The 15,450-nt window shown below is 47.1% G+C and overlaps 1 protein-coding gene across 1 annotated transcript in view; it reads right to left on the minus strand.

The window, feature by feature from the left end:
* Nucleotides 1–5,689: 5,689 nt before the first annotated feature.
* The window catches only part of LOC125149327 (5E5 antigen-like), a 64,579-nt gene continuing 54,818 nt past the window's right edge, over nt 5,690–15,450 (minus strand). The window contains exons 5-7 of the mRNA XM_047828205.1: nt 14,256–14,421; nt 6,952–7,017; nt 5,690–6,848 (exon numbers count right to left, since the gene is read on the minus strand). Coding sequence (XP_047684161.1) covers nt 6,825–6,848; nt 6,952–7,017; nt 14,256–14,421 — 256 coding nt within the window. The 3' untranslated portion in view covers nt 5,690–6,824. The remainder of the gene's footprint in view (nt 6,849–6,951; nt 7,018–14,255; nt 14,422–15,450) is intronic.

A 15,450-nucleotide genomic window follows, 5' to 3' on the forward strand; every position in this document is an offset into this window, starting at 1 on the left:
CACAGAGCTTCTCTTAAGCACATTACATTACGCCATGACACCGTAACACAGCTCATCCGTGACGACCAGGGTACACACATGCGCATATGTATCTCGTTTTATGCCAAAGGCCTTCTCTCCGCGACACAGCACAGTGTTATTTTTTTTCCTTCCATTTATTACACCCAACATTTTCTATTCCTTCCAGTGACCCGCCTCTGTTCTGGACTCTTAGGCACCCCCCTGCATAGTGAATAACCATGTGGTTAAATCAGATAATTTCCCTCAATTGGCTTTTTTTTTTTTTTATCAGAGTCACATTTAATGAAAGCCCTTCTTCCTAGAAAAACACACATACCTGCAGATACACAAAATTCTGCATACAATTTAAGAAGGTTCTCGACTTCTCTGAAACCCATCTACAGATATCAGGCTTAATGTCGCTCTCCAGACACAACACTCCCACTGTAATTCATGAGGCAGGGAAGGCCCGGGTCTGGGCCAGCACAGAGGAGGAGGGGAAGTCTCTGAGTGAACCCATTTTCAGAAATATTGCTTAGTAAATATAGCTGGCAAGGTACCCACGAGTTGGGAGTCTAAAAAATACATAAATACACCTGAAAACCAAGAAAAGCGACTTTTATATGCCATTATTTTACTCTAAAAATGTTTATTTCATTTGCACACGCCTAAATCTGAACAATAAAAGCGCTTTGGTATGAGAGTCACCTTCCTTTGAGATCTATGCCAAGCTCCCGCTGACGTGTGTAAACAAAGCCCAAGGCCCTGGGATCTTTGGATGTGCTCATGTGCCTAACACGGGATGATTTAAAGAAGATTTTCATTTACTTACGATCTGAAAAGTGCTCTAACTCTGTACACTAGGAGTGGTCACAAAGACACCCACGGCCTCCCTGCCCCTTAGGGGTTTGGGGAAATGGGGCCTGTGGAAGCTTGGAGCTCACGGTCTCACAGCTGCCCTCTTCTGGCTGAAACACGTATTTTACCATCGTACAGACGGTCCGTCCCATTCCAGCCGGGACCCAGCACACAGTCTTTCCATGGTTTCCACGAGGAGTTCCACGTGGACCAAGCATCCCCAGACTTCAAGGAAGGAGTCTGTGGTCGTAAGGGTTCACCCATGAAGGCGCGCAACCCTCCACCACCCTGCTCGCCCGGGTCCCTCTCCCACTACCTTTCCAGTTCTACTCTTACTTTCTTGTCCCGGGCTATCCTGGGAGAGGCCAGTTGTCCCGCCTACCTTCTCCAGGTCCTACCCCACATTTAGATGCCCAAACCCATCCCAGTGGGCCTCAGCAGAACAGAGGAGCCCCAAGAACATGACTCATCTTCCCGAACAGACGAGAGGGACTACTTTTCTCCTGCCGTATTACGAAATGCTAGGCACTTTATACATGCTTATTTAGTCCTCCCAACTATTTCGGGAGTTCGGTGTTTCCAAAACCATCTTACGGTGAGAAACCTGAGGTTCGGAGACGTTGAGCTGCATAAGGTCACGGAGGAAGAGCTCTGCCACGCTCAGTTTTCCTATCTCTTGCGGTCTCGATCTTAACTCAGCGACGCTATTTATGTTTGGCTCCTGCCTGTGGTGGTGCTCGCCTCTTCCTCATCTCTCCCCTCGGGGCTTGATCTCACCACTGAGTACTTTTTCCAAGTGCTTCTGATATCTGCTTCCCATTCACCTGGTTTTTCAAATTCCTGAGCGAGTTGGACAGAAAAACTGTTTCACGATTCAACATTCTTTAGGATAACAGAACCAAGTGTTGGGAAATCCCTCAGAAAGCATCATGCTCAAGCTCACACGACCCAAAAGCATCCGACAACTTCCTCGAGGTGGCCGGGCACCCGTGTCTTCTACAGCAGACCATCTGGATGTCTGGGGATCTCCGACTCGATACAGTTCTTAAAGGAGCACTCGCCACTTATTCAGGGGTCCCCAGGTCAGTGGGCTGTGAAGTCAGCCATGACTTCTTTCTCACATCCGAAATCTTAGTAGGAGCCAAAAGTGACTCCGCGAGCGACACTTGAGCCCACGTGTGACCTCTCTTCCCAAACCCTCTCACGTCAAAAGGCCAGTTTGGGCGGCTTCCCCTCTGACAGTCAGAGTGGGACGCAGACTGTCCCCTCAAAGCCAGCAGACGCCAGAAGCACCGTCCAAAGCCTGTGGCACGGAGCACGGGCCAGCATGGCTTCCCCTGGGACTTCTGTCCCACCACAGCAGGAGTCGGCCGCAGCCTTCAGGGACCAGAGCAGGGCTTCACAAAGTTAAACAAAAGCCTGTGGGCACTAGGCAGGTGATACAAATGACCAACGCGGGTCACACAGGGACCAGGAATTTGTTGCCGACATTCAAAACTCATGTTTTATCTAAAACACTTTAAAACATTAAATTTTATCTAAAAATTCAGCTTGCTGGTTTTCTCTTAAAAGAGCAGAGCATGTGGGAACCTTTGGCCTATATTCTAGCATGGAAATAAACAGCTACAGGCAAGCAGGGGCCATCCCTCCAGAAAGGCATGCTTTTTCCAGTTTGCCACAGACCTTGCACCTCCTCTCTGAATTACTCCGGATGCAATTCAGTCATTTGTTACTTGCTTGGGCCATGGTGTCCTCACAACTTGATTTGCTGGGACAGTCCCGGTTCAGGCCTGTGGTCCTCATTAACAGCACCCCCTATACTTTTAAGTGTCCAGTTTGGGCAGTAAATCATATGGTCACCCTAGGCATAATACCCAGTAATACACAAGCCATCCCCAATTGCACGCGCTCTCTCTCCCCCTCCCCCTCACACACACAAAACACACGACCACTGAATTCACACAACCACGTGTCAAGCACAGAACCCTGTTATAAAGTGATTTTATTAAATTGATTTGGACATACTGTAGGTCAAATAATATTTTCCGAAGATAACAATTATGGACTTTAAAGCTCGACATAAAATTAGTAGCTTCAAAAGTGTTAGTCATATCCCCCAGCAACAGCATGATAAAATAATTCAACTATGTAGAAATATAGAACTCTAGGACTAGCTGGAAACTCGGAAATCATTTAGCCTAATGTCCTCATTTCGTGAGAAAACCAGACTCCACGATTAGGCGATTTGCCCAAGCTCACACACCTAATAGTAATAAAGCTAGAAATCAAACTGATTTTTCCTAAAACTAAAATCCTACCGATGATATTTCAGCTGTCTCTCTACCAACTAAAAGTCTAGGCGGCTCTCTAACACCGCAGCCTACCGCGACATGGACAAGGGTAAGACACTACAGTAAATCGTAGTCGAGGGCGTCAGGCCTGGAAGAGGCTTCCCCCAGTGACTCGGCTGGCCCTCTCCTGGGAAAGGAGGACGCACAGGAGGAGGGACTTCCCAAAGGCTGTGAACAGAGCTATCTGGATGAAAATCCAAACAGGGATACATTTACCCCCGGAACCCCATCTCTAGTTTCATGGCCCACCCACTAAGTTATGTGCTCCTTTTAAATCTCCTTTATGCCTTGAGGTTTTAGTTACACAAAAACCCCTTCCAGTCAAACAGAAAAACTTAACTCAAATATGAAGAGAAAATCAAGCTTTGTTTCAGCATTTTGACGACTGTTTTGGGTAGTTCATTTCCCAACCTCTTAAGACAGTTGACAGACACTGTGAACCTGCTCACCCATTTCAGAGCTTCAAAGACCCTTAAACTTCCCCCAAAGACTTCCTGAGCATAAGGACTACATGTGGGAAATCAATGGAAACAGGAATGAGAAGAGAAACAAAGTTAAAAATTAGGTGCTTTTTGTTCTCGTCATTGGGGACTTTTGGTCTTCTAAACATTCCTTGAGTCCTTCCACATGAGTTTTTAATATCAATCTAGCCACAAAAAATTAAAAAAAAAAAAAAAAAAAAAAAGAGCAAGAACAAGAAGGAGAAAAGAAAAAAGGGCCTATAAACGTCAGAATACTGAGCAACCCAGCATCTCCCCCCTCCCCGCTGCTCGCTCCGCTCCAGCGCCCAGCCGCCTTCCACTCCACAGACGCAGGCGCGGTGGCGGGGCCGGCCGGCCAGTGCCTCCAGCCTTGCACGCTCCCTCCGATGCCACCCTCAGAAAGGCCTTCCCTGACTGCCGTCTAATGATGCCCCACCCCCACCCACCCCCACTCTAAATCCTCACCCTAGTTTATTTTCTTCATAGCACTTAATCACTATCTCAAACTACGTTATGTATTTGCTTACTTGCGTATCGTCTCCTCCACCAGAAGTAAACTCCATGAGAGTAGGGCCCTTGTCTGTCTTACTCAGTGGTATTCCCAGCACCTAGCACAGTGCCTGGCACACAGGAGGTGTTCAATAAATACTTGTTGAATGAACGAAGAAAGGAAAGGAGAGAGTAACATAGACATTCATGCCTAAAAATGAATGGATACATAATCCTCAGTGAAGGTACTGAGGACTCCTACACATTATTGCCCAAAATTACAGAGACTAAACATTATTCGTGACTCCTTCCGACCATCCACTTCTCCTATGGTCTCCCCTGGCTAGTAAGGAGCTCCATGTGTTACAAGAGGAGCCCAAGAGGGCAATTCTGGATGGAGAAAAGTTCTAACTTCGCTTGCTTGCTTCTTCCTATTTACATTCAGCTATTTCCCAAAAAAAAAAAAAAAAAAAAAAAAAAAAAATTCAAGTTAAAAATATGTGATGAAACCACTAGAAAATTAGGTCTAACATAGAAACACAGTGATTAGCAGAATCCACAAGAATTTTTTTGAAAAGTTCAAGGGCATGTATGTCTGCCAATGATTTTTCTGACAGGCCAGTGAATGGAAATTATGAGTCACCTAAAATCTAAAATGAAATTTAATGCCATCTAGGAAGGGGTGGATATTTATGGGTGTTTTGAGGACACACAGGTAAAGTGGGTTCAGAAATAATGGGATATATGGAAAGATATGTAAGGGCTGAATCAAGTGAGAACCTCAGAAATACCAGAACACTATCTCAGTGGGAGCTGTCCATCTTCAAATGCATTCATTAACCAGTATGTTCGAATCAAGAGAAGGAAGGGCATGAGCTCCCGAAGGGGGAATCACCGGGATAACTTTTAAGTAAAGCATAGACAGAGGGTGACTCAGGAGGCTGGGCAATGATCACGGTTTCCTGTGTAGTATTTCCAAGTACTGAGGCATCATGCCCAAATCCCAGGAAACACACACCCATGACTGGGACCTCACAGCCCATCTGGGGCAGACACTCAGAGGGATTCCAGATTCAAAGTCAAGTCGTGGAACATACTTGGCATGAATCCAAAAAACAAAACAAACAAACAAAATCCAGAAAAACCAACCTCACATATGCCTCTTCAAAAAGAATGTCCTGCTGGGGCTTGCTGTAAAAATTTCTTGGGTCAATGTAGGTATTTACAGGGTTTCCTTCCTAGTGGCACTTATGGGTTTTAAGAATTTTAACTGTTAGCAAAACACTCTATATAACTGATATTTTGAGATGGTTTCTCTCCTTTGTGTGTACTCTCTGGTGAATGCAGAGGCTGGTGCTCTGACTAAAGGCTTTCCCACACTCATCACATTTAAAAGGTTTCTCCCCAGTGTGCACTCTCTGGTGGATGCAGAGGCTTGAGCTCTGGCTGAAGGCCTTCCCACACCCACAACATCTATAGGGTTTCTCCCCAGTGTGCACCCTCTGATGGATGCAGAGGCTCGAACTCTGGCTGAAGGCCTTCCCGCACTCATAACATTTATAGGGTTTCTCTCCTGTGTGAACTCTCTGATGCATGCAGAGGCTAGAAGTATGCCTGAAGGCCTTCCCACACTCTTCACATTTAAAGGGTTTCTCGCCCGTGTGGACTCTCTGATGCATGCAAAGATTTGAACTATTACTAAAGCCCCTTCCACACTCACTACAGACATAGGGCTTCTCACCTGTATGAACTCTCATGTGAATTTGAAGATGTGAGCTCCAATTGAAGGCTTTGCCACACTCATAGCATTTATAGGGCTTCTCCACTGTGTGGATTTTCTTATGTCTGTTAAGTTTTGTTGTAGTACTAAAATCCTTACCGCAATCATCACATTTATAGACCTTCTCTCCTGTGTGGTCTCTCCAATGAATATGAAGTTCTGATATATGAAAGAAACCCTTATCACACTTATCACATTTATGGGGCTTCTCAGCAGTGTGGATTTTCTGATGCATAAAAAGATCTGCTCTCTCAGAGAAAAATTCCCTACACATGGGGCACTTGTAGATCATTTTTCCTATTTGGTATCGTGATTTAGATGAGGAAATTTCCTTACGACTACTATAGTTGAAGGATTGCTATTTCATAGAGTCTCTTATTTGGCCATCCTGGCAGTCTATCTCAGGCTTGCTCTATTCGGTAGGGCTATGGTTGGCCTAAGCTTCTCCCTGCCCGTCTTTCTATGGAAGGTTTCTTCCTGCATAGTGCTCCTCACTCAGTATTATTACTGATCATAAAGTGACATTTACTCCCACATGAATTCTGTAACTCATGAACACAGAACTTTCCTTCAGATCCTGAGTTGTCAACATCCCAAGGGGCTCCCAAGGTGCAAACCTCTGCGTTTTTAAGCCCCCGGAATCTTCTTCTTGTAGAACAATCTCGTACTTCCCACTTCTAGAAAAAGGACTGCACAGTGTCCCCTGTGGTGGAGGGTGAGATACTGCGTGTTGATCTCGATCCCCTGTAGCCTCCCCTTGAAGAGTCAGTATGACGTTCTGCCTCCTACACATCAGACAGAAGCCTTCCCAGGAAGCAAGCTCCTTGGGTTCCACGTGTGCCAATCCTTCCTTCTGGGGATTCCCTACATGGGTATCACTCCAGTCTCCTGTAACGAAAACATAAGCAAATATATTGAAAATGCCTCTTTTCCAGCAAATGCTATTGGTTCCATAATTAATTTCATATAAATGTGACACAGTAATACAGACCTTTTTTGATCTCGAGGAAGAAGCTCTCTTATCTTCCAGAGAGATGTATCTCTTAGATTTGCAGGTCTGAAGAAGAGAATTTGTAGATATCATGCTCCTGTTCATAGCCCAAGTATATATAATCCACTTACAACCACTTATTGTAATTATCTAAACATCGTCAAGGGAATATTATTGAAAAAGAAAAGAAATCCTCAGAAGACCTGAATGTGAGAAGCAGCTGTCTTGCATAAAGGAGCAAGAAGGAAAACTATCTCCACTTTGAACTTCAGAAAGGACAGTGCTGCTTTAGACCTAAAACATCAGATTTGAGTAGCCTTCTGGCCTACAGGAAGAATAAATATATGACAAAGTGGTATCGAATGCCATTCCCTTGTTGAATTGTCCTCACTGGTTTCCTGATGTAATTAAAATCCAAACCTTTAAGTGAACACCCAAGGCCCTGCATGACCTTACCTCCAACTCTCCCCCACACCTCGCTGTGCTATTTCAGTTCGCAACACCCCAAGCTAGGGCCTGAAATGCTTTCTGCCCGACCTTGTGTGGGCCTTGCTGTGTCAGCTGCCCCTCCCTTACCTAAAGAAGGCCCCTTGCTGAGACTCTCTTTTGATTCCTTCAAAGCACATATAACTTGTAATTTTCTCACTGTTCCTTGGTTTTTGATAGATCTCCTGTACTAAGATGTAAATGCCATGAGCGAGGAACTGTGTGTGCTGCTCACTGTTACGTTCTGCTGAAGGGGAGGTGTTCAATTCATACGTGCTGCATACGCATCTATGGAATATTTCCCAACACCCTCTCGTCCCCCAACAGGCATATCTTGCCTCATTCTGGTACAGCACTGGCATTTCCCAGTGCCTTATTACCAGTCTTTTGATGACCAACATGGGACAAAATATACAACAAACAGAATGATCAGGAAACAAAGAAAACAGATCCCAAAATATTCTATCTGAACTCTGAACTCCTGTGAGGTGTAGGACCATGTTTTACCAATCTTTGCACCCCCTGTAATCTATAGTCAGTAAGTTGACACTTCAATTAATTCATTAAATGAAATCAACGGATCTTCCTGAACACTTTCAATAATATGCTCCATACAAAGACAGGGCGACGGGCAAAAGAAGAGATGTCTTTAACAATAAAATGGCAAAATAAATTGGACTGCTTTTAAGTGGAAGTGTTAGGATTTTGAAGTTGAACTAATTTCAGCAAAAATATAGCCAACGGCTGGACAAATTCGATATGCATCTACCCTCTGTTCTGTAACACATACTTCCATCCCCAGATATATTGGTAAAAGCAGGGAGTGACTGATGTCCCAGGTTACTCAGTGAGGCAGTACCTGACGCAGCAAAACTGCAGACAACCCACGGCCTATGCACAGCCCACCGGTCCAACGAACTCTAGTTAATCCTCACAATAAAATGCTGCTTGGCTGTTCAAAAAGAGGAACGAGGAAGAACACTATGCACTGAGAGAGAGCAGACCCCGGTCATGCTGTTTCACGAACAAAGCAAGACACAGAAGGGTATATATAATACGCTGACTTTTGTGCCAAGCCAGGATGCAAATGCGGATGTGTGTTTGTTTACATCATGTACACAAATTAACAGGGAAGATGACACAAAACCGAAGGTAAGCAGTTATCTGTGGAGACGAAGGAGACAAAGACGAAGTCAAACGTTTCCAAACGTACCTTATCATGTCGTTTCAGCTTTGGAAACGTGTTTATATATATTCCAAAAATAAACTAAGTCCAAAAAAAGGAAAACAATCCCTAAAATTTTAAAACAAAAAGAATGACTTTTCAAGTCGGTAACATCCACACTTAGTGTGCTGTACTCAGAGGGACACGCTCTGTCAACAAACGAAGCCGCAAAGAAATCAAACTTCTTTCAGTAGCTTGTTAGTTATAACAACACTGGTGTGTCGTTTACACTGGTGTATAAATTAGGATCATGCAAGTAAGTAATTTTGCGATCGTTGTGAGGAACCAAGATTCAATGTTAAGATAAACCAGATACAAACATAAAACCAAAGTTAAGGAAAAAATTGTACAACATAAAATTTACCAGTTTGAATTCATGTCTTTTCTAGCTTTATCCACCAGAAAGACCTAGAAGCAGTGACAATCAACAGCAAAACACCCTTCTCCACCAAAAGGCACAGGGATCCCTGGAGGAACAGCTGATTTCAAGGCCAGAGCATTTTACAAAATGAGGCTGGGACATCCTGTTATGCCAGAAAGCAAGAGACTCATGCCAAAGGAACAGCAATGCCAATTTATGAAGAGACTCCCACTGGCCAAAAATGGGACAACTGAGCATCCAAAAAGGAATAATGAATGCAATCTACTGAAACAAATTAAATATACAAAAGTTCACAAGTTTACACTGATTTCAGGGGTGGGGAATGGGGGTGGCGGGGAGCAGAGAGACAAAGACAGGGACAGACAGAGGCAGAGAGACAGAGATTCAAGGCACTGAGCAAAACTGGAAGTAACTAGGGCACCAACTTTTTACCCTAAAAACTGGCAATTAAAAGGAAAGAACTGTGCGTCCATCCTATCTTCCCTCTGTGAACGATCTTTTGAGGTCATGTGACAACCCAGCTAGGAAATGCATAACCCTAATGAAATACCTGAGCATGACCAGAAACTCGACATTGCGTGGATCGGGCTGTCATCACCTAAACCCACTCATCAATCTTAGCACCACTCAAAGAGGAGCAAGCAGACCTGTGTGTAGCCCTGCATGTGACTGACAGGAAACACAGGAAACACACAGCATCACTTCGAAACATTCTTGCTGAAAGATTGAACTGGTACGTAACCCAGACTTTAAACATCATTTTTATGTAAAGGTACGAGAAGAAATGGCAGAAAGCAAGCAGAAAAATACCAAAATAGGAGCCAGTCCACAGGACGGCTGCCCACTGTTCCAACAAGTACATGCCGTGGAAATGGGGAGCGGTGGGGGGAGCTGCTCGAGACGCAGGCGTAAACAGACACAAGGCCTAACAATGCAATGTAATATGAGGACCTTCTTTGGAATCTGATTCAAATGAACCAGCTGCTGAAAGGAGACAACGAAGGAAACATGATGAAGGATGGGGTATCAGATTATACAAGGAACACGGCCAACTGTGTTAGGTGTCTTACTGCCCCTATAGTCGTGCAAATGGCAGTGTTTTCAAAGATGTACAGTGGAGCTTGCAGGAATGTAGTGACATGATGTCGGAGAGGAGTCTTCAAATGCTTCAGCAAACAAACAAACAAAAAAAGACAGTGAAAAAGGACAGATAATTGGGGCGTCTGGGTGGCTGAGTCGGTTAAGCGTCCACCTTCGACTCAGGTCATGATCTCACTGTCCGTGAGTTCGAGCCCCGCGCCGGGCTCTGTGCTGACAGCTTAGAGCATGGAGCCTGCTTCAGATTCTGTGTCTCCCTCTCTCTCTGCCCCTCCCCTGCTCACGCTCTGTCTCTCAAAAATAAAAATGTTAAAAAAAAAAAAAAAAAAAAAGGACAGATAAGGCATATGTGCCAAAATCACTGTAACTGTTGAATCTAGGTAATGGATACATGATGATGGATAAATGATAAGTACAATGTTATACCCGTGTATTTGAAAATTTTTATGACAAAAAATCAGTTAATGCAGAGAAGACATTCTTTTCCTGCTCCTGCTGCAGCAACAAACCAATCCCAGAACCAGAAACAACTAAACAAATATGATTCCCCCGAATAGCTGACTTCCCCAACCAACCCTGAGCGTGAGAAAATGTGCGTAGTACCGCATGTACCCCGAGAGAGAGGCGTCCGTGGCTTCAGGGCAGGAAGACAAGGCACACTGCCACACCCTGCCCTCTGTCCCTCACCGGCTGGCCTGGACACCGTGTGGCTCTCCTGACTTGGAAACAGAAGTAGTGAGGGTCGGGACGCCCGTCAGAACTAACTGCTCAGAAGGCGGAATCTCCACACCAAAGCTCAGGCACATGAAATTCCTGCCTGAACTCCACCAGAGTTTCCCTCGAGGAGGAATCAGGCACCCCTCTCTCCAGGCAGAAATGCTTAGACATACCTGCAAGTCTTACCATGTGGGGCGGGGGCAGGGCTAGCTACATTCTTCAGGAAAAAGAGAAAAAAAGATAAAGCAAGAAGAACTCCAGCCAATCTTCCATGTGACGAACCAATGAACAGAAGGACAAACAACACAAAAAGCCTCCTCGCCATAAACTTTCCTAACCACCACCTGCCCCACTGCATATGTACATACGAAGGAGACTAGAAAGCAAGATAGCAAATACGGGCTAAAAAAATCCTACAGATCCCAAATCACAGGCTCCCAAGATTCTCTCACTTAAGACACGTCTCATATCCAACGTCCCGTCCCGTAAGAGTGCTGAAGGGGACAGCCGACAGGACTGCGGGACCACCTTTCCGACCCCAGGAGGAAGGAGCCTTGCCCTGAGGTCACCTGACACTGCCCAGGGCAACATTCAGTCTCTCCACATGAGACCTCAGGAGTGCCCCCAGCAGTCTGGGGGTTCAACCTACAGTGGGCAAGAACTGCTCAAACAGGAAGTTAGAGTTCAGCTGAGAACTGAGAGAAAAACTGCTTAAATTTAGCCCATGTGCCCCCAACCCCCACCTTCCGTGAAAAAGGGCCCTCCCTCTATCCACTGAAATCTTTGCCTCATCTAAACATTGTGACACCAAGCAACACCCAAATCAGCACTGACCTCTCAGTACCGCTAAAAATGAGGGATCAGCAAGCCAACACCCGATGCTTGAGACGCCAGAGGTTAAAAAAGAGTCTCTGGGTGCTGGCCCGGGAAGGGCCACCTGGAGGTGGAGGCGCGGGATTCACAGCTAGGAGATCAGGGCTATGGCCCCTCTGAGGGCTGCTCAGGACAAGCACTCTCCATCCCAGACCAAGAGGCAACGCTAAAACTCCACCACAGTCTGGAAGCTGTGGAAGACACACTGGGCCCCCGCCCTGGCCTTCATTTTCCTTGCAGGCAGACACGCTCGTTGGGGAAGGGGCCCCTCTGGTCACACACACCTGCAGGGTGCAAACATCAAGAGTCCGAACAGAGCAAGGACACCGATTTCCCTCCAAAACGTGAGCCAGAGTCTGATGCAGAACGTACACATGAGAGCCTCTCGACCCTAGAAGGTGCTCAGGATGCTGTGCTAGGAGGCGTGGATGTGGATTTTGAAAACCTGATTAAACACACTTTTGCACGTACTTTTTACATATATTGCTCTTTTACACGGTCAACCAAAAAATACGATTTTGCCTGGGAAAAAAGTACACTAGTTTTTCATGAATTTCTTGTTTAAATGATCCTACAGTTGCAAACCAGGAACTCAGAGCAGAAGGACCCTGTCTTCACAGGGCAGGTGCTGGAGAACGGAGATGCTGAGGAGTACAACACGTGGAGAGACGGCCTCCCACGGGGGCCCGCTGTGCTGGGACGACGGAGGTATCAGAAGAATGCCAACCACGGAGGGGGAGGTCGGGAAACCGTGACCGATGTTCCAGAAAGCTGGATCACACTCAGTATAATCTAGACCTAAGATCAAGACTAATCACCCTGATTCAGCAGGGGAGAAAAATCCAGTTACACTCCTACAGGAATAAGAAGCCAAACGCCTCGACATCAGGCTTAGCGCACAGGCGTGAAGCCAGATGCTGCGAAATGCTTCGCGGCGCGATTCTGACGGAGATGGACAGTACAAAGGCACCCGTCCCAGGCCTGGCACCACTGACAGAGAAGAGAAAACCACTGCAGAGCCACTGAATCCTCCCAGCCAGACCTGTGAAGAAACAGGCTTGCGGAAGGGCATGCCATTGGACACAAGACCACACCCAGGGAGACCAGGGACCATGTCTTGCTGGCACCGACGACAGACGAGAGGTGGGGGCTGCTGAGGGAGAAGAAGGTTTGATGTAGGGACAGGACAGTAATGCCTTTCAAAAGACTGGGGATAGAAGATGCAGGGCAGATGCTGTGCGAACAAAGTCCCACCAAAGGAAAGAAAGGGATTTAGAAGTGTGTTTCCACTTAGTCTTAGAACACCAGGCGAGTAAGTCACCTAACGTGATTTTGCATCTATTTCCTTTGAAGATAATCAGGATGATGCAGGTGTACTGGCCTATCACAAAAAGACATTTTGTATGCTCTCAGTCAGCCATGATGTAAAAGAGCATGCTTTGGAGACTCAAGGACACACATCTGTAGGACGTACTTTCTTCCTTTCTGAAATGCAGGCTGCGCAACTGCTCGGTAAGATGCCGATACTCACGTGAACCTGGAGTCGCCCGCAGAACCTAACTCAGTGGATAAACCGGCTTCTCATGCGAACAAAGACGCAAAGGAGTACATAAAGCAAGAATAGCGACGTAGGACGATAGGTTTTGAACCTGGATGAAGGGTACACAGAAGTACATTTTGTTACTTCCTCTACTTTTGAGTTTATCTGAAATTTTCCATAACAGAAAAGAAAAGCGGTAAGCCTCTGCCCAGGAGATCCCTGTAGTGAAGGTGGAAAGAGATTCAGGAGAAAGATACACACCGGCAACCAGCACTCTGAATCACAGAGCTAAAGAAACTTTGCCTGCACAGGCATCACGGAGCCAGGCAAACTCGGGCACATCACTACACGGACGGGGACCTAGGACACAAATGCGGTGACAGAGGCTGACGTGTCTTCAGTGAAACCCTATCATGTGACCACAACACCCTGCCCTTCCAGCTTTCTGACTCTGCTAATCTGACGGAACCTTTCCTTTGTTCCCACGGGACCTCCAGTCTGCTTTTAATCGTTTTCTGTCCCGCTAACGAGACCCTGTCTGCCTTTTTCTCCCACTTCCTTTCCTGGCGCAGACTCTGCAGCCCCACCCCCTCACCGGCCACCCTCCTCCTCCATCACGGTTCCGAGGCCGTACCTCGTTTCTGTCATCACCAGTAACTGCACCGTCTCCAAAGTCTGTTCAACAGCAAGCCACCCTCTGGCTGCCTGGTGCTTCGTCCCCTGCCGGCTCCGACTCCAGCAGCCTTTCGCCCGCAGACTCACAAGCAATAACCTTTCCTCTTCTCCTGTCACCCGCTCACTCCACTTCCGTCCATCGGGAGAACGCCTCTTCCTCGCTCACCGTTAACTCTCTTGTCACCTTCTCCCTGTCACACCATTTTAATAACACCCCGACCTTACTTAAATCCAATTCTCCACCTATCCATACGGGCACCCAAAGCAGCCGAATGACGCCAGGCTTTCCTGAATTCACGATGACAAACCTCGGGTGGGCACCAGGCCTCCACAAATTCTTCTGAAAGCCTTCGGTATACGCTTTCCAGGATTTTCAGTTGCCGCTTTGCAGTCACGACAGCAACGTCCCCAGTGTCCTCCTTTCTCCTCGAATCTCCTGGATCCCCTCCACCTCCCTCTCTCGGGGCTGGTAACCTGCCAAGGTAACGTATTGAGAAAACAGGAACAACGTGACGACAGCGTCCTCACTCTCCCACAGGCCGCATCTACACCTGTGCGCTCTGCCTCCTTCCTCCTCCTTCCTGCTCCTCACGGGCCAGTCCTGCCACGTGTGCCCCGTCAGCACTTCCGAGGCCTCCTCAAAATCAAATCCTGCAATGACTCTCCGTGTCATCAACAGTTCTGTCCCACTTGCTGGTCCGTCCCATACAAACATGTTCTCTGCACCCTCCTTCCTCAAACAGACTTCTTTGGATCCCACAGCCCCGCCCCACCTATCCGCCCAAGTACCTGCTCTCCTGCACCGCAAAACTCCCCGAGAGCTTCGTGCGTCACATTCTCTCCGTCAGGCGTCTGTCTCTACCCTCACTGAAAAACACTCTTATCCAGGCTGTTGTGACCTTCAACGGGCACTGTCCTCGTCCACCAGACGGGACCACGACATACCTCCTGTCCGTGGCCTGCACTAATGTCCCCTCCTTGTCAGCCACCCTGCTCCCTCATGAGCCACTCCGTGTTTCCTTTGCTGGACACTCCTCTTCTGCTGGACTTCTAAATGTTGGGGTGCCTCGGGGCTCCAACGGGGGCCCCCCTTCTTTTCCAGATCTATAACCCCTCTCCAAGTAATCTCACCCAGTCACACGGCCTAAGATACCATCTTGATGTCAACTCCCAAGTCTTACCTCCAGCCCAGGACTACATCACAGAAAGTGTCCCCAAACCCAAGCCCTCAGCCTGCTCCCTCCTGACTCTTCCGTCCAAGAAGCATCCACGCAGGGAGCCCGCCTGACTTCCTCTTCGCCAAACCTGCCTCTCTCCATGACTTCTGTCTACCTGCCCAGCCTGTCTCCGCAGCCACGACAACCACCCGGGCCCGGCTCAGATGAAGCCCCTAGCTGCTCAATCCGCCACCTCTCGGCTTCGCTCTTGCGCCTCCACAAGGCGTCAACCCAACCTTTTAAAAAGGTAAATAAGATCGTGCCACGCCCCTGCTTCGACCTTAAC

This window comes from Prionailurus viverrinus, chromosome D3 (assembly GCF_022837055.1).
Source record: "Prionailurus viverrinus isolate Anna chromosome D3, UM_Priviv_1.0, whole genome shotgun sequence".
In the NCBI taxonomy this organism is placed as follows: Eukaryota; Metazoa; Chordata; class Mammalia; order Carnivora; family Felidae; genus Prionailurus; species Prionailurus viverrinus.